General features: G+C 36.6%; 1 protein-coding gene and 1 long non-coding RNA gene across 5 annotated transcripts; one reads left to right on the top strand and one right to left on the bottom strand.

The window, feature by feature from the left end:
- Window positions 1–87: 87 nt before the first annotated feature.
- LOC127445325 (uncharacterized) lies at window positions 88–11068 on the bottom strand. 2 transcript variants are annotated; one of them, XR_007897962.1, is made up of 6 exons: window positions 10955–11068; window positions 10544–10682; window positions 4233–4356; window positions 4067–4120; window positions 2703–3577; window positions 88–141 (listed from the first exon to the last, which is right to left on the bottom strand). It is a non-coding gene; the product is annotated as an uncharacterized LOC127445325 (long non-coding RNA). The 2 variants fall into 2 exon arrangements; XR_007897961.1 differs by lacking the exon at window positions 88–141 and having other exon boundaries at window positions 675–3577.
- A 166-nt stretch (window positions 11069–11234) lies between these two features.
- On the top strand, window positions 11235–15508 carry LOC127445322 (ATP synthase membrane subunit K, mitochondrial-like). Of its 3 annotated transcripts, none has more exons than XM_051705324.1 (4): window positions 11235–11309; window positions 11715–11817; window positions 12645–12740; window positions 15366–15508. In XM_051705324.1, exons 2-3 carry the CDS (start codon window positions 11731–11733, stop codon window positions 12732–12734), a joined length of 177 nt encoding a protein of 58 aa, XP_051561284.1. In that variant the 5' UTR covers window positions 11235–11309; window positions 11715–11730; the 3' UTR covers window positions 12735–12740; window positions 15366–15508. The 3 variants fall into 3 exon arrangements, with proteins under 3 accessions (XP_051561284.1, XP_051561282.1, XP_051561283.1); XM_051705322.1 differs by lacking the exon at window positions 15366–15508 and adding an exon at window positions 13846–13947; XM_051705323.1 differs by lacking the exon at window positions 15366–15508 and adding an exon at window positions 13846–13947 and having other exon boundaries at window positions 11238–11309; window positions 11712–11817.
- Window positions 15509–18350: the final 2842 nt, after the last annotated feature.

Genomic DNA, 18350 nt, shown 5'->3' with positions numbered 1-18350 from the left:
TAATTTCCGATGTAAGCTGTGCACTTACGGTTTTTCGCTTTCCGTTTAACTTCGGCAGCAGCGACACGTGGACCCGAGACTTTGAAAGGTCGACGTGGAACACCACAGCATTGAGCTTGCAGCCTGGAGTTACAGTCACTCCTGAAACATTAAAACACATACAGTCAGGTGAGAATTAGAGGTGATAACACTAATCAATGCATTTACAAACAACCACTGAAGCTTTAACATTTAATTCTGCAGGAATTCATGTGTTGTTATGCTACAAGGTGGGGTGGTCTGCCCATTATGTGTATTGATACCCAACCCTGTTGAGGTGAGAACCATTAAAAAGTAAATATTCACAACCAATGACTCTGATAAGCTAGTTCTTTCAAATGAATCTTGTAAAAAAGATAACAAATTAGCCTTGAATTAATAACCTTTGGGTTTTAATTGTCAAAAGACTAACTGGTTGGAGCGGTTCCTGACACTGAACTGCGAATCGTTACTTTCATCCTGTCCAACTCAAAATGAACTGAGTACTGTTAAAGGGATAGTTCACCCAAAAATGAAAATTCTCTCATCATTTACTCACCCTCATGCAATCCCACATGTGTTTGACTTTCTTTCGTCTGCTAAACACAAACAAAGATTTTTAGAAGAATATCTCAGCTCTGTTGGTCCTTACAATGCAAGCAAATGTTGGACAGAACTTCGAAATTTCAAAAATCACATAAAGGAAACAAAAGTAATCCATATCTTCAGAAGCAATATGACTGGTGTAGGTGAGAAACAGATCAAAATGTAAGTAATTTTTTTTACTCTAAATCTCCACTTTCACTTCTGAAAGTCACATGTGGTGCCTGTTTAGTTTCACTTAAAACTAGTAAAAAAGGACTTACATTTTTATCTCTTTCTCACCCACACCTATTATATCGCTTCAGAAGACATGGATTTAACTACTGGATTCTTATGGATTACTTTTCTGTTTCCTTTATTTGATTTTAGGAGCTACAAAGGTCTGATCACCATTCACTTGAATTATATGGACCTACAGAGCTGAGATATTCTTCTAAAAATCTTCATTTGTGTTCTGCTGAAGAAAGAAAGTCATACACATCTGGGATGGCATGAGGGTGAGTAAATGATGAGAGAATTTTCATTTTTGGGTGAACTATTCCTTTAATGTATTATGAGAATTAAACCAGTGTAGTTACTGACTGTTTGTTCATTTGACAACATGTAGCTCACAAATTCACATTTTGATTAGTTTGTTAATGTACATAAAGCATTTTTTAAAGGAATATTCCAGGATCAAGACAAGTTAATAATGTTGATTAAAAATTGAGATTACAGTGAGGCACTTACAATGGAAGTAAATGGGGCCATTTTTTTGAGGGTTTAAAGGCAGCAATGTGAAGCTTATATTTTTATAAAAAGCACTTACATCAATTATTCTGTTACAACTCATATATTATTAAAATCAAATCACTTTTATTGTCACACAACCATATACACAAGTGTAATAGTGGGTGAAAGTCTTGGGTACAGTTCCGGGCAACATAGCAGTCACGACAGTGATGAGACATATACCAATCTACAATAAACATCAGATTTACACAACACAATTTACATATCTAATATACACATAATTACACACAACACAATATACAAATAATAATATACAATGTACAGTTTACAATACACACAACATAGAATAAAAATAGTATATATAGTATGTACAAAATATACAGTAGGTTGTTATTTGAGCTGTAAAGTTGTTTAAATCCTCATTTTTATGGTTTTAGAAATTACAGCAGGCATCGTCAAGGCAAGAAAGTTGTAAAATTGGTTATAACTTTACACAGAAAAAGTAAGAAAGCGATTTTATCACACTAAATTCATGTTAACACACATATTGGTAACATTTTGTGGCTATAGTTTTGAAACAGTGAGTGTTTTAGCATTTACGAATTGGCCCCCTTCACTTCCATTGTAAGTGCCTCACTGTGACCTCAAGTTATGCTTTTTTTTTTAGAAAAGGTGGGTCACATCGAAATAAATTTTTGTGGTGATGAACAGTATAGCACAAATGCTGTCAACTGAGCTCAACTTGTTTTGAACCTGGAATATTCCTTTAAGTATCTGTTCTTGCTCAGATTATTTTCATTTTGAGAAACTACTGACGTTCCTCGCTATTTCGAAGTTACAAAGCAAATAATAGTGACTTCCGATTTGTGATGAAAGCGATTTGTCATGATACGATTAAAAATGAAACGACTCATTCTTTTGAGCTGATTCTTTTCAACGAATTGGTTGAGTTGGATTGCAAAACCGACTGAACAATTAATTCATGATTTAGAACGATCTGGTCGCAGCGGTGCTAGAGTTGACAACTCACTGAATCAGCAATGTGGTTGGCACGTGGGACTCTCCGCGTTGTCTTGAAATGAGCCAAGAATCATGAGTGAGAAGTTAGCTGAATGTTCATAACTTGTTCAAAAGACACTTTCACTATCAACATATACACAAACTAAAAATATATATTTTTTAATGTGTTTTATTACAATCATGAAAGGCATACCCAAAGAATGACTTTTAGAGTTCTATATGGTAAATAGAATCATATTTGGGTAATAAATGATCGCATACTGCTGCACGAGTGCACCTTTAAATATCAGACGCTGATATTTAAAGGTTAGTCTCTGCACAGGCCTTACCCAGAGCTTGAGGGTTCATAGACAGTTGCACGACACACCCATCATTCTTCACCTCCTCTATCAGGGTCAACACATACTGGCCCACTTTCAAACCTGAGATCAACAGTACACTCACAATCATTCACAAGTTCACAATGATGCTTCTGTCCTGGTCCAGGCATGACTTTAAACCAACAGGATCTAGAGTTTATGTTAATATTTACATTGAACTGTGTTAAACTGTTTATGAAATCAAATGTTGTGGTGCTGGATTTTGCTCTGATGATGTGCTCTTTTTGGGCAGGAAAGCTTTAGTGCCACTGATCACTGATTAGAGGGGAAGATGTTAATGGCATAATATACCATAATGTAATTAGATACACCTTTTAAAATATTAGATACATGTTTAAAAAGCATAATATATACACATGTATAAATACACATAATAGATACACATTTTAACTAGTAGGACTGAGCATTATAGCTAAAACATTATGGGTTAAAAGAGTGTGTTATATTATTATAATTATATATTATCACATACTGTACGTTACTATTATTATTATATTGTATAAACACACACATACAAATAATAATTTACATATTGTTAAACTATTTTATTTAAACTATTGATATGAATAAATATTTATAATTTATAAATTATTAGGGTGGTTTTAACTTGGTTCAACAGTATACAGCGGCCTCTAGAGGTGAAATAAAAAAACAATCATTTACACCTCATGGGGACTCCAGTGTGTTTCGGGCTTGTTTACAGTTAAAAGTACTGCATTATGCAACAAGTTTTCTTTTTTTGTTTTGGTTATTATTAGAATTTTGGTAAAACAATAAAGTGCATCTGGGATATTATTCATTTTGGACTCTTGTAGCCTCTGTGTCTGTGCCCGTCGATGTAAGGAAAGATTAAGAAGATTTTTTTAGCATTCTATAAATCGATATAAAAAAACTATCTGCTAATAAATCAGTTATCGGCCTTATCCACGCCCTTAGATATCAATATCGGCAAAATCCACTATCGGCCAACCTCTACTTTAAATACTTCTTTCTTAAGACTTTTATACACACAAATCATGACAAAAGAAGCGCGAAACTGGGGAAATTAATTGCCAAATGTGAAGTACATTACAATCATTGTGACATTCAGCAAAAAAAAAAAAAAAATGGAATATATTTGTTATATCACCCAATCCTATTAACAGCCACATTTACATTTTCTTAAATGTCCATTCACTTAACAATAAGTGAAAGATTCTCAACTCACCTTTCCTGGTTTCAAAGTGCCTGAACTCAGGCTCGTTAACCTCTTTTGGATTGATTGACACTTTAAGACTAACATGGCCCTCTTTAATGGAGTCTAAGGAGGATACAACACCTCTGAACAGCATTCCAGGAGTCAGGAGTCCAGAAAGGGTGACAACTTCCTACGAAGAGTAAACAAACACACAAAAAGACATATGGTTTCACATGTCACAGTTCAAACACAGACAATCTTATTTGGTTTTGGTTTGTTTTTTGTGCCTATATCTGTGTTACCTCTAAAATCACAGATGTTGCAGATTGGCAGATATCCAACAAGGCCGCTTGGGAGACCGACCACGATCTCAAAGTCTGACACTTCCTTCACACAACCCAGCATCAGAGTGCCAACCTTCAGATTCTAGAAAGAGAAAGAATAGCATTAATCAAAGCAGAAACATCAGCTTACAGTGTTTATAATGTAATGATTTAGTTAAACCATATCTTAATCGTAGAGATAAATGATGTGTGGACAATATTTCTCAAAACATTATTATGCTTTCTTAACAATTCTGATATGCTCACAAAAAAAGTGCATATGTTGCAACGTAATGCATGCACAGAAAGTCACATATTTTGACTACTTAGAGACTGGTCAGAGGTTTTTACATTAATGCATTTAACAAATACTTTTCACAGAAACAAGATTAACAAATCAACCTGCAAGAAACAAACACCTTTATATCAATTAATTTACATTACTTTTTATATGTCCATGTCTTAATGAAATACTTTGCAAGCAAAAACTATTAATTAACATTTTTAATTAAAGGAATGTTCCGGGTTCAATACAAGTTAAGCTCAATCAACAGCATTTGTAGCATAATTTTGATTTCCACAAAAAATAATTTAGACTTGTCCCTCATTTAAAAAAAAAAAAAAAAAAAAAAAAAAAATCTGGGTTATTTTAAGGGGTTTATGAATATACACACAAATTGTTTGATATACAATGAGTACTTTCTAGATAGACGTGGTTTAGATAAAATGAATACTTACACTGGCTAAGAATCATTTAGCAGTTTTCTTATTCTATTATTTCTGAACATCTGGGTTTATTAGATTTTAATTTATTTTATGTGTACACTCTGTTGTCAACTTCCCCCTGTGGTGCATTTGTATATTTTTCTTACACATCTTTGTTTCCTTTAGTGAAAAGAACTAGGATATCTCTAAACAGGTTGCCTTGCATTCTAATGAAGAACATACAATTTGAATCATGTTGGAGTACATTTAAAAGTTGAAAAAATCTAATCGTGAATCATCTATAGTTTGATCAAAATCTCGATTTGATTTTTTTGCCATATCGCCCACCCCTACTCAGGCGTATCCGACACTGGAAGCAATGACACCACGTCTGTCAGCTGACAGACCAATCATAGCAGTTATAAGGGAATCTTAAGTCTTAATATTGTCTTTAGGTCAATATTAGGTCAAAAATGGTAAAAAAAGAAACAGCTTTCTCTAGAAACTCATCAGTCTATCATTGTTTTGAGGAATGAAGGCTATACAATGCTTGAAATTGCCAGAAAACTGAAGATTTCATACAAAGGTGTACACTACAGTCTTCAAAGACAAAGGACAACTGGCTCTAACAAGGACAGAAAGAGATGTGGAAGGCCAGATGTACAACTAAACAAGAGGATAAGTACATCAGAGTCTCTAGTTTGAGAAACAGACGCCTCACATGTCCTCAGCTGACAGCTTCATTGAATTCTACCTGCTCAACACCAGTTTCATGAACAACAGTAAAGAGAAGACTCAGGGGTACAGGCCTTATGAGAAGAACTGCAAAGAAAAAGCCACTTTTGAAACAGAAAAACAAAAAGAAAAGGTTAGAGTGGGCAAAGAAACACAGACATTGGACAACAGATAATTGGAAAAGAGTGTTATGGATCTTAACCCCATTGAGCTTTTGTGGGATCAGCTAGACTGTAAGGAGCGTGAGAAGTGCCCGACAAGACAGCCACATCTATGGCAAGTGCTACAGGAAGCGTGGGGTGAAATGTCACTTGAGTATCTGGACAAACTGAAAGCTAGAATGCCAAAGATCTGCAAAACTGCAAAGATTTTTTGATGAGAACTCTTTGAAGTAGTTTAAGAAGTTCTGACAATTTTTTTTCAAATTGTAATAGTAATTTTTCACGTTATTTATGTCCTGACTATACATTGTGATCAGCTGAATGCCACTTTGGTAAATAAAAGTACCAATTTCTTTCCATGAGAGCAAAATCTGTACATTATTCCAAACTTTTGGCTGCCAGTGTCGATATATATATATATATAAGCTAAAGAAACAAAAAGCTGATTACTCTTCCTCAATGCCTTAGTTCTCTCCACGTACAAACGTAGAGTATGAAATGGACACAGAAAATTAAGCCGGCGGCGGCTGAAATGCCAGCAAGTTCACCGGCTTACAGCTGAGCACGGAGTCGCTCACCTTAGATACAAAGGCTGGATTCGTTTTAAGAGACATTGTAACGGGTAAAGGATGGGCAAGGAGGAGGCGGGAACCAGCAGAACAGTCAACATAAATTTAATGACATAAATTAACTTAAAGAAACATAAACACACACACAGCGGCCGCATGTGTCTCTCTCTCTCCCAAACTGGCATCTCCGGCTCCCATTTTTTCTCTCTCTCTCCCGTTGATTAGTTGACTCAGCTCCGGTTGTGCACCCTCACGGCCCGGCCACGCCCTCCTCCTCGTCACAGACACTCTCGACAAATCCACCGCAAAGCGCATACAAAAGTGATGTACCAACAAAGCATGGAGTTCACTAACTTGCTTCATGGTCGTCAGAGCCAGTAATAAAGCTGCATTTAGCGAAAGGAGCTTCAATTCCATACTTTCAACTGGCTCAAATGGAGGCTGAGAAAGTGCGTTCAGAACCACGGACAGATCACATTACTGGAACTAGGGTTGCTCCGATACCAAAATTTTGGCTTCGGTACGATACCAGCCCTAGTACCTCGGTATCGATACTAAATCGATACTATAATCAACAAATAAAAAGCCTCAGATTTATTATGAAATTACACAGAAAACTACTTGATTAAAAAAACTGCAAAAAGATGTTTTAATTAAAAGTTATGATCAAATGGTGTTTAATCAAATTGTCACATACAGTTTTAATAAAATCGAAATATAATCATTATTTTATTTTTTTACAAAAATTGCTATTTTATTTCTGGTAAAATAAAATGCTGCACAACTGAGCTTTACAGTATTAATGAAAACATTAATGAAAAAAATCTGGTTATCTGTGGCACATGGCTGCTTGCATTTGTGATATTGCTTACATATAATAATAATAATAATAATAATAATACAACCATTTAATACTGCATAATTGTTATTATGAGTATTATTGCTACTTTTTGAATATTCCATTTTTATACAGTAGTTATATTTGTCTGTCTTCAATTTCATGCATCCATTTGAATAGAGCTTTCATTTAAGCAGGACTTTTATTTTGACAGACCTTTGAGTTCTTCCTGTTTTTTATGTGTTTGTTATATCAAGCTTCCCATTAATGCTGGGATACTCCTGTCGTGACTCTCGAGCTGAAATCTCCAAGTTGCACTGGAGGAGTTTAAGTGTTAACAGCCGTTTATACTCTAAACACACTGCATGAAAATTAAGCACCAGCAGTGTGTGTTGAGTTTGTGTGAGTGTGTGCGCATTCGTGCACCCGTGTGTCTCTGTGTGTGTGTGTGTGTGTGTGTGTGTGTGTGTGTGTGTGTGTGTGTGTGTGTGGAAACCATATGACAGAGCAGAGCGGCACCTCTTGTTCATTCTGTTAGTACTGGTAAACCGTGCAACCCTAGACAGAACTAGTGGTTTTGACACCCTGTTCATACACCGAGCGCCCCTCATAAACCTGCAAACAAGCAGGTGTTGACCTATTGTTCTCGAGTTGCTCGAGTTGTACTCATGCTGCGTTCGAAGCTCTGGATGGCTCCTCTTGACGTGTGCAGATTGAGATCTGCAATGACGCAGATCTCCTCCCACAATGCCGCGTCCGGCACCCCGGTGTCAATTTGCTGCCCCATCTCCTCCATCAGCTCGGCCTGATACTCAGCCAGGAGCGAGGTGGCATTAAGAGCCCTTACAGCTAAGGCTGAAGATCGGTAGCTCTTCTGATAAATGGAGGCCAACAATCTCTCCATCTATCCAGGCAATAAAGGGGAAGTGGACAAAAAAGTCACCTGACGATCAGGATGGAGGGAGTTTGGCTGCCGCCCGTCCAACCTGGTCCAACTCTCCCTGGACACGAGAGGGGGATGTGTCCATTGCGCTGCCCGGCCGAGAATGAGCAGGTAAAATAGCATCATCCTCATCCTCCTCGCCATCGTCCTCCAAATGGCAACCATCGTTGTAATCCTCTTCTTCCCTGTCCCCCGCCAAAGGGGCAGATTTAAAGAGGGGAGGAAGATCGGTGGAAACTTTGTCCATTAAATCACCCCAGCTGCGTTGTTCCTGCAGCTAGGGCAGGGGGTCTTTCTCCGCTGGCGGTGGAGAAAACCAGGGATCTCCATTATTTGACGCCGCGATCCACACCCTCCTTTCCGAAACTCGCCATACGAACAGGGAACAGTGCGGACAATAGTGATCGACTGATATGGATTTTTTAATGGCCGATGCCGATATCCAGAGAACAGGGTGGCCGATAGGCTAATACAATGCTGATATGTCACACAATTCAATATAGTACATGACATAAACATAAAATTGCTAAAAAAATGAATAAACTCTTATTTAGCACTACATTTCCTCAATTTCACACTAAACTTTGTAAAAACAAATCTAAAAAAATAATATTGTATTTTAAATGGTAGATAGCAGTTTCTTCTGATTTCTGTTTAGTCATCAAATGTTTGTAATTTATTTGCACATGAAGAAATTGTTAATATATTAGGAAGAAGGAAATAACAGTCTATTTATATTTATATAAATAACATCTTAAATGAGATATCTGCATATTTGCAGATGGTATTTAATAGAAGTTTTATTGATATTTGTCTTATATAATTAGAAAAGTTACAGGGAACTGTTGAGGAGAGACTGTTAGAATATGTGCTTCAGAGGAAGATATATGAGCACTCCACAGGATGCTGGATCTGCTGAAGTTGTGTGAGGTTAGTTTATTACATCTGTTTAAACGAGATAATAGGCAATGTGCATATCTGCAGACAGTATATGATATTAGTTTTACTGATATTTGCCTTGTTATCATTAGACAAGACAGTTAAAAGTTACAGGGAACTGCTGAGAAGAGAGAGGGAGAATGAAACAGGCGAGCACTTTATCATTATGAGCTCAAACGTGTCTGTTGCGGCTCTGATATGCGGACCATTTAAATGAGTCTGTGTTGCACACTGGTCTATTATTGTAGTAACACGATGGCACGTAAAAAAAAAAAACTGTGACTGGTCGTTTACATGTCTCAGTTGCTTCATATGCAAGCAGGCGATTCTCAGCACCCTCAAGAAACAAATCGGCCAAAGCGGAAAATTTATCGGGTGATGCCGATACTTAAATAATTCTGAATATTGGCCGATGTATCGGCCTGTGGGATATATCGGTCAACCACTAGCGGGCAACACTCGGGATTAGCGAGCGCAGCCTGCGAATGTCTGACCCCAAGACGGAGCGGGTGGGAATCCTTTTGTGAGATCATAGATCCACACACGCATGGACGGCATTACAGAAACCTGAGCTCAAGAACACAGAGCCAGTTCACCACAACGTGCCACTCGATTCTGTGTTAATCCCTGGATCTCTCCTTAATGTGATAAGACCAGCCGATCTGCCACACCACCACGACGTGCAGGAGAGGGTAGAAGCTATAACTGCTTTTAACTCTACCGAAAAAACCTAAACCTGGTGTAAACCACCTGCCTTGACACGCTGGTTTATGCTCCCTTATCACTGCTGTGATTGGTCTGTCAGCTGACAGATGTGTTGTCATTGCTTCCAGTGTCAGATACCCCTGAGGCAAATTCACATGAGATACCGAACGAATGTTAGATTTATTTTTACTATCAATCTTGACATCAGCAGTGTCCTTGACGATCATGATTTTAAGCTCGATTACACTTCCTAGTGCCACCTAGCGCTCTGCGCATGTGTCAAGCATTAGGAAGTGTAATTGAGCTTGATTTGTGTGAAGAGACTGCAATAGCAAGATGTACAGTGAGAAAGGAGTTACGTTTTGGTCCGATTGGATCTCTTCAGAAGACACTAATTAAACCACTAGTCTTATGGATTACTTTTATGCTCCCTTTATGAGCTATTTGGGGCTTCAGACTTTTGGTCAATATTCGCTTGTATTGTTTAGACTAACAGAGCTGAAATATTCTTCTAAAAATCTTCATTTGTGTTCTGCAGAAGGAAAAAAGTAATGACATCCCAGAAAGTCGTACACATCTGGGATGTCATGAGGGTGAGCAAATGATGAGAGAATTTTTTTTTTTTTTTTTTTGGGGGGGTGAACTATTCCCTAAACCAAATACCACATCTGCAATCACCACAATCATCTCCCTACCTTGAAAAGATTGTCCACTTCATGAGTCTTTGATGGTTTCGCCTCGGAGGTCTTCTTCTCTGTGCCACCACGGGGGGAAATCTTCCTCCATAGATGCCACTATTGACCAATTGCCTACATACAGAGGATCTAGTTGTTTCTACCAAGGAACAAACTTAGTTAAAGCCTGAACAATATGAATAACTACCTTGACAACAGTACTTTTAATCAATGATTTAAAAAAATAAATAAATAAAAAATAATAAAAAAAAGACACTAGGTGCTTATAACAACTTTGTCCATCTACATACATCTCTCTACAAACATGTAGACAAATTCACATGAGAAGTCTTCATCACTGTAACTACAAAGCTTTATCAACTTATCTGTCATTACATAGCCCTAGAAATTAAACAGATTGAAAATACTTACGCTATACAACTGTATGCCGATCAGTATAAATATCCTAAAACACTCTCATATACAAAATCTCACATATTCCACTCACAAGCGTGCCCTCTTCGCGACCGGGATGTAAACAACGAGAGGCGGGACTTAACATAAAACCCAAAGAGAAAGAATTGACCAATAGAGTGACGAGAAAATTTGATCGACGTCTCCACAAGCCTATCGTGTTGGTGTACGAAGTGACTGACGTGAATGTAATCCAATAACTACAGCTCGTCAGACTCTGTAAAGAGAAAGAGGTATTTCCTTTTAACACTTGTTTTCCGGCGTCTCCATTGAAGGGCACTAGTTTATTTGAAGAAGAGCTTCAGTGTTCTCGGTAAGTATTATTTCACATTTTTCAAGAAAATATATCGTGTTATTCGAGCGTTAGAAAGGCATGTTGTTGTTTTTTCCTCTGCTTTCACATTTAAATATCTGCAGCTTAGTAATGCCAGAGGTCGCTTAACCGTAAGGACGCTGATTTTAGAGCTGCGAACCTTTAAACAAATTATAATATTAAATGTTTAAAACGATTAAATTATTGGGTTTAAACCCTAAACTATAATCTCCAATTTTTTTTTTTTTTTTTTTTTTGTGAAAATAAAAGGTAGCCTGCCATTATACCCATTTGCACTCTTGTCAGTTACGCATTTTGCGTGACGTTACGTAGTAATGAAAAATCATGCGTAAATCTTCAATAATTCACATACGCGTGCTGCGTGAATGCTTGTATTTCAAGCAGATTACGTGCCGAAATCATGGGTGGACACGACGCTGGAACTCACCACCAGTTCACTGGCATCGCGAAGTACTTCAATTCATACACCATTACAGGCAGGAGGAATGTAAGTTTGCATTATTAAAGGAATATGTCACCCGAAAACGACAATTCACTCATCATTTACTCACCGTTGTGTCGTCTCAAACCTGTATGACTTTCATTCTTCTGCAGAACACAAATTAAGATATTTTACTGGAGGTATGAGATGTTTTTGTCCATAAAATGGATGGGAACCAAATTTTAAATCTCCATAAAGGTAATCCATATGACTCCAGTGGTTTAATCGGTGTCTTTAGAAGCATTGCAGTCTGTTTTGTGTGAGAACAGACCAAAATATAACTCCTTTTTCACTGTACATCTTGCCATTGCAATCTCTAGGCACAATCATGATTTCAAGCTCGATTGCACTTCCTAGTGCTTGACGCGAGCGCAGAGCGCTAGATGGCGCTAGTAAGTGTAATCAAGCTTGAAATCATGATCCTCATGATGTATCGTGGAAAAAGTGATATTTTGGCCTGTTCTCACCCAAAACTGATTGGATCACTTCAGAAGATATGGATTTAACCACTGGAGTCTGGAGTCACCGCTGCCTTTTATGTCCTTTTTGGAGTTTGAAAATTTGGTCACCAATCACTTGTATTGTATGAAAAAAGCAGACGTCATATCTCCTTGAAAATATCGTTGTGTTCTGCGGATGAAAAAAAGTAGAGTTTGAGACTACATAAGTATATCATCATAAATGATGAGAGATTGATAATTTTTAGGTGAATTAGTCCTTTAAGAGAAGCTGTCTTTTATATTAAAGTGAAGCATGCATTTTCTTTGTATTTCTCACAAAGCTTGTTTTATTTCTCACAAAACTTGTTGTAACTCTTTTCCCCTTGTCTACAGTGTGTGCTGGCCACATACGCCAGCATTGCTGCCATTATCCTCTTTTTCAAGTTGAAGCCCAAGAAGCAAAAGGCTGTAACATCAAGTTAGTTCAAAGTAAGTCGCAACTAAAGTGAAATTTAAAGTTTGTCCAACAGAATTTTGTTTTGGCATCAGGGACACTATAGCTTGAATGTGTAAGCGTACTTGGCAATAAAGCTCATTCTGATTCTGAAAATAGCATATTACCACTATATAGCATGTATACCGTCCACGATTCAGACCGACAACTCGTATTCAGTTTGGGTTAATTTGCCAAATGTTTTGACTGTCTCATTATGAAGAAGTGGACCAATTGAATGATTCCTAAAAGTTCACCCAAAAATGTAAATTCTCTTATGATTTTCTCACACTCATGTCATCCCAGATGTGTATGACTTTCTTTTTTCTTCTGAACACAAAGATTTTTTAGAAAAGGTCTATTCAATACAAATCAACAGGGTTCAAACTTTGAAGCTCAAAAAGCACATAAACGCAGCATAAAAGTTATCCATATAATTCAAGTGGTTAATCCATGTCTTCTGAAGCAATATGATCTGTGTGGGTAAGAAACAGATCAATATTTAAGGCCTTTTTTACTATAAATGTCAACTCTCAAACAGCCCTCCTAAAGTGCTCTTCACTCCTAAGAGTTCTTCTGTTTTTGGCAATTCACATTCTTTGTGCATATCGCCACCTGCTGGGCAGGGAGGAGAATTTATAGGAAAAAAAGGACTTAAATATTGTTCTGTTTCTCACCCACACCTATCATATTTCTTCAGAAGATATGGATTTAACCACTGGAGTCGTATGGATTACTTTCATGCTGCGTTTATGTGCTTTTTGGAGCTTCAGTGTTTTGGACTCTGTTGACTTGCATTGTAAGGACCAACAGAACTGAGATACTCTTCTGAAAATCTTCATTTGTGTTCTGCAGAAGTAAGTCATACACATCTGGGATGGCATGAGCATGAGTAAATGAGAGAATTTTAATTTTTGGGTGAACTATTCCTGTAATGAATTTCACTGTAAGTCGTCACAATTCACTTTTCTCTCTTTCTATACATATGTAACTTTTTTTTTTATTAGTTGTATATGTATTCTCTTGTGTAAGAGAGAATGACTAACTTCTACATGTGTTAAATTAATGCATCATATGTTCCTGTGCTTTGTCTCTCTATAGGACTTATTTGTGAATGCAGTGTATACTGGATGTTCTTGTTTTGACCACATCAATTTAGTTCAAATATGTAAAGAATAAAAGACTACTTATACCACTCAACAATGTATACAAAACATTTTATTTACAAATGTAGGCACTAGTACAAAAGCTTGTAGAGAAAATGGAGATCAGTGCCCATATGCATCATAAATATCGAAGTTGGCATTCTCATGTACGACCAGTTTCTATATAGGTAAACGGAGCTGATCTGAGACCAGCCATCTCATTCTGAGAGATATGATACATAAGAGCCTTGAAAACAAGCATGGCAGTGATGCTATAAAAAATGAAAAATAAATGTATGAGCTCAAGTATTATTTGTACAACCAAATTAGAGGAGTCCTGTTTAAGTGATAGTTCACAAAAAAATGAAAATCTTTATTTAATCACCCTCATGTTGTTCCAAAGCCATATGTAAACTAATTAGATGTTAGGCACTGTGTTAGCCTCAGTCATCATTCACTGTTATCATTGATTAAGGATGCAGTGAAAGTGAATGGTGACTGAGTCTAACATTCTTTATAACAGCTTTTGTGTTCCACAGAAAAAAAAAATTCATACAGGTTTGGAACAAAATGAGAGTGATTAAATGAGTGACAGAATTTTCATTTTTGGGTGAAGTGTCCCTTTAGTTGAGTTTTACTCTGAAAAGTCTGATCTAGGATCAGCATATAAAATTATGTAAGAGGTATCTGTGGCTGCTGCCAGGTAGCTTATGTACACTCAGTGCTTGATTTGGTCCAATCTTGACAGTAATACAAAACCAGTGGCCAGCAGAACGTGACATTAAAATGGTCACTACAACTATTTTCACATGTTAGGGTGAAGACATTAGAAGTCTTTGAATAAGAAGCAATACTCGTGAAAATAAACACGGCTATATGGCAGAGGAATTGGCCTGGTGGCACAACAAAACCCCTCTCTTTGATAAGACCATTTGCTGAAGACACTTCCCATGGTTGCCATGGGAATTTCAGAACAAAGACATTCCGTTGTTCAATATAACCAACTCTCTACACTTAAAATTATTATACTAATCATGAGGCATGTTTCTGGCTTACCATCTCACGTGAAGCTTAATTCATGAACATTTGACATGGACTTTGGACTTTTCTTATTTTACTACTATCCAAATATACAGCCGTGTGTAGGATTTTACCAAAAATTGACAGATGATAACCCTGACAAGTATGTTTCTCATAATGTGTAATGTATTAAACGTGTTTAAAACTAACAAATGAATTAGTAGGAAGTTTTATCATGCATTATAACTAAATTTAATTTAGTTAATTTAATGAGAAAGAACAAGTGTTTGGTATGTAATTGATTGTCTAAAAAATTCAGAAAAATGGTTGAAGTATATTCGGGTCATTTGCAGTTATAATTTTCTTATGAAATTCATGATTAAAATGGGAAACTGACAAACCTTAGAACAAAGGCTATAAATGAATTGTCTTGAGGTGAGGACACTTTGACCACAGGCCCTCTGAAAGCTGCCTCTGATTGGCTTGAGCCTCTTTGGGGTGTGAACAAACCGAAGCGGTTAATAGACCAGCCTGGACAACCTCTCTGTCTTCTCTGCTCTGTGGCCTTCATACACTTTGATCTCTGTCCTGGGAAGTCCAGAGTCTCCCTTGCGAGAGTCCTCGCCTCCGGGTCTCTGCCTGGTCATTTCATCACCCATCAATTGAACCAAACAAAGGCCTCCTGGAACTGAACCAAGCCAAATAACTCCACACACCAAACAATGCACGCAACGCAAGTACAGACCTCCAGACTTTAGCTGAAATCTGGTGCTTTCTTCAATATAATTTGAGTAACCCGATCTCAAATCACGGCATACTAAATTAACTTCTCAGGGTTTGTTCAAGACAAGGTCTATAGACTCCATAAAGTAACTTTTTTTCCTGTTACAGAATTTTCCATTCGTCTTCTGTCAAAGCTCACTTACCAACCCATGTTTGTTTGTTTGTAAATGTGTTAGTTTAGTTGTTTGTTGTAGGTTAGTTAAAGTCTTGTTTATATTCAAAGAGAAGTTGATTGTGTATTTGATTAAATCATGTCGGTCCCTTGAAATCTGTCTATCCTAAGCTACATGTTCATAAACAGTATTTCAGTGGCCATGTAAGTAGTATTACTGTAAGAATAAATCCTACGTTCCGATCAACTCATCGCTGGCTGAAGACTTTGATCGGACATAAACACTGATTCTTTTAATATTCCCCAAATCAATCGCTAATTCGCTTATTGAGCAAGATTCCTGTCATATAAATTATTAGCAGATACAATGAGCCTGTTGTATTACATATTGAATGGTGGAGAGTTTTTATCAGATTTCTAATCTGCTCAGGTGTCATTTATCTCGCATATATTTCCCTACATTATTTTGGTGGTCGAACACGGCCAAGATTCTTAAACTAATTATTTACATATACAATCCTATAGAAATGTGAAGCTTATAATTTTATAAAAGCACTTACATTAACTCTTTGTTAAAACTCATGTATTATTTGAGCTGTAAAGTTCTTTAAATTGTCTTTTTACAGTCATTTTAGGGTTTGTTGACATTACATCATTATGGCAACGAAGCAATTTTATCACACTAAAATCATGTTAACACACATGTTTGTCTAGTGGCTATACTTTTGAAATGGTGAGTATCTTAACCAGGTACTAAAAAAAACGGTTCAAGGACCAAAACGAAATAATATTTTAGCAGAACGTAAACGAAAATGGGAAAAAAAGTGATTTTCAATTGTTCCGGAATGAAAACGTTATTTTTAATTGCTGGTTACCGGTTATAACCAGTTAATTTTATTCCGATGATTTTTTCATGAAACCAAAGGGTTTATCACAGTAAATGTTTGGAACTGTACTTCATGTTGCCTGAAAAAAAATTAAACGTGCTTTGATCCTGAAGGAAACTGCTACATCACATATTTCTTTGCCTAATTGTCAGTTGTGGATGTCACATTCTGTGAATGAAGACCTTTTTAACAACTATGTATAATTGCTACATATATTGTACATGCACGGCTAATCCAGATACGAGGAAAACATTATTAGAGGTATAAAAGTACATTTCTCGGTTGTTTCCAAGTCTTCACTGAATTATTATTAGATATGATGCATTAACCTCCTGAGACCCCTGCGTTACTGCTGTGTGCATTTTCCATTTCCCTTTTTGATTTGTAACTAGTAGAGGATCTAATAATCAAGCAAAAAATAAATAAATAAAATAATAAAAACAATTATAGAGCAAATAGTTTTCATTAAAACTGATGTCCACATATGTGGACAGTAGGACTAAGTTGTGAAATTTTAAGTAATACGAAGCTATTTTTCTTAATCAAATATTTTGTGTCCAGGAGTGTTGGTTATTCATGTTTTTGAGATGTTACAGATATTACAGCTGATTTTCAATAAAGCTGAATTAATAATTCTAATTAAAAGTAATGGCCAGCATCATCAAATCACTACCAAACATGTTCAAATAAAATCATACATTATAAATTCTGAATCTATGTATTGATTATCATTGTCCCATGTCTGCCAAACATGTTGACTGGTCCAGACATCATCTGCAGCCTGAAACTGAACTTTTGCTCATATTTTAGGACTGAATGCACTTAGCTACACAGAAAGCTATAGGATGCACCCTTGCTCCCTGTTTAGTGAATGACTTAACCTCCAGTGTGCTGTCTATCTGCACTGGTCTCAGAACAGTTTGAAATGCACTTTATTTTCATCCTAACTCCATATAAATCCTCTCAAAGCAACATATTTCAGTTTTTGCAAGAATACATTTATTCTCATTGTGAAAATGCATAGTAAATATATAGAAATGCAATTACTAATGTTAAAGAACAGAACCATATTGTACACTGATAAAATAAAATAACATTTATAGTAAAATTAAGCAAATTGACCCACAGATGTGTTAATGTTTAAATAACTTTTGAGGGAACATGGTCCTAATTTCCACATATGAGTACATCATGTTTATCAGCACACTGACGCGCGAAAAATGAACGGATTTTTTAAAGCTGCATATCAAATGAAACTAGAGACGCTAATCTTTACAACCAAACAGGTTTCAATCAAAAAACGTATAGAGGTTTCTTACCAGAGGCACTTTTGTTAGCATTGCACCAGTAACAGCACTTCATGTAAATCAACATCATGCTGTTATGCCATGTGACATGGTGAGGCAGAAGTTTAACCCTTAAATGACAGTGTAGAGTCTTGCGAACAGTATTCAGTCAGTTCTAATTAATTTAAATTATGCGCTGCATATAGCGAAGCCAAAATACAACGTCCACACATGGATGCGGGGTCACACGAGGTTAATACAAATTTGATGCTGCCGGGTTTTGACTGAGAAGCAGATCTGTAATTAAAATGATACTTAACTGTTAATTAACTGTATGCTTGTTATGATTTATATTTTGAACAGGAAAGAAAAA

Source organism: Myxocyprinus asiaticus, chromosome 8 (assembly GCF_019703515.2).
Source record: "Myxocyprinus asiaticus isolate MX2 ecotype Aquarium Trade chromosome 8, UBuf_Myxa_2, whole genome shotgun sequence".
NCBI lineage: Eukaryota > Metazoa > Chordata > Actinopteri > Cypriniformes > Catostomidae > Myxocyprinus > Myxocyprinus asiaticus.
This window is presented reverse-complemented; position numbering and strand designations above follow the sequence as displayed.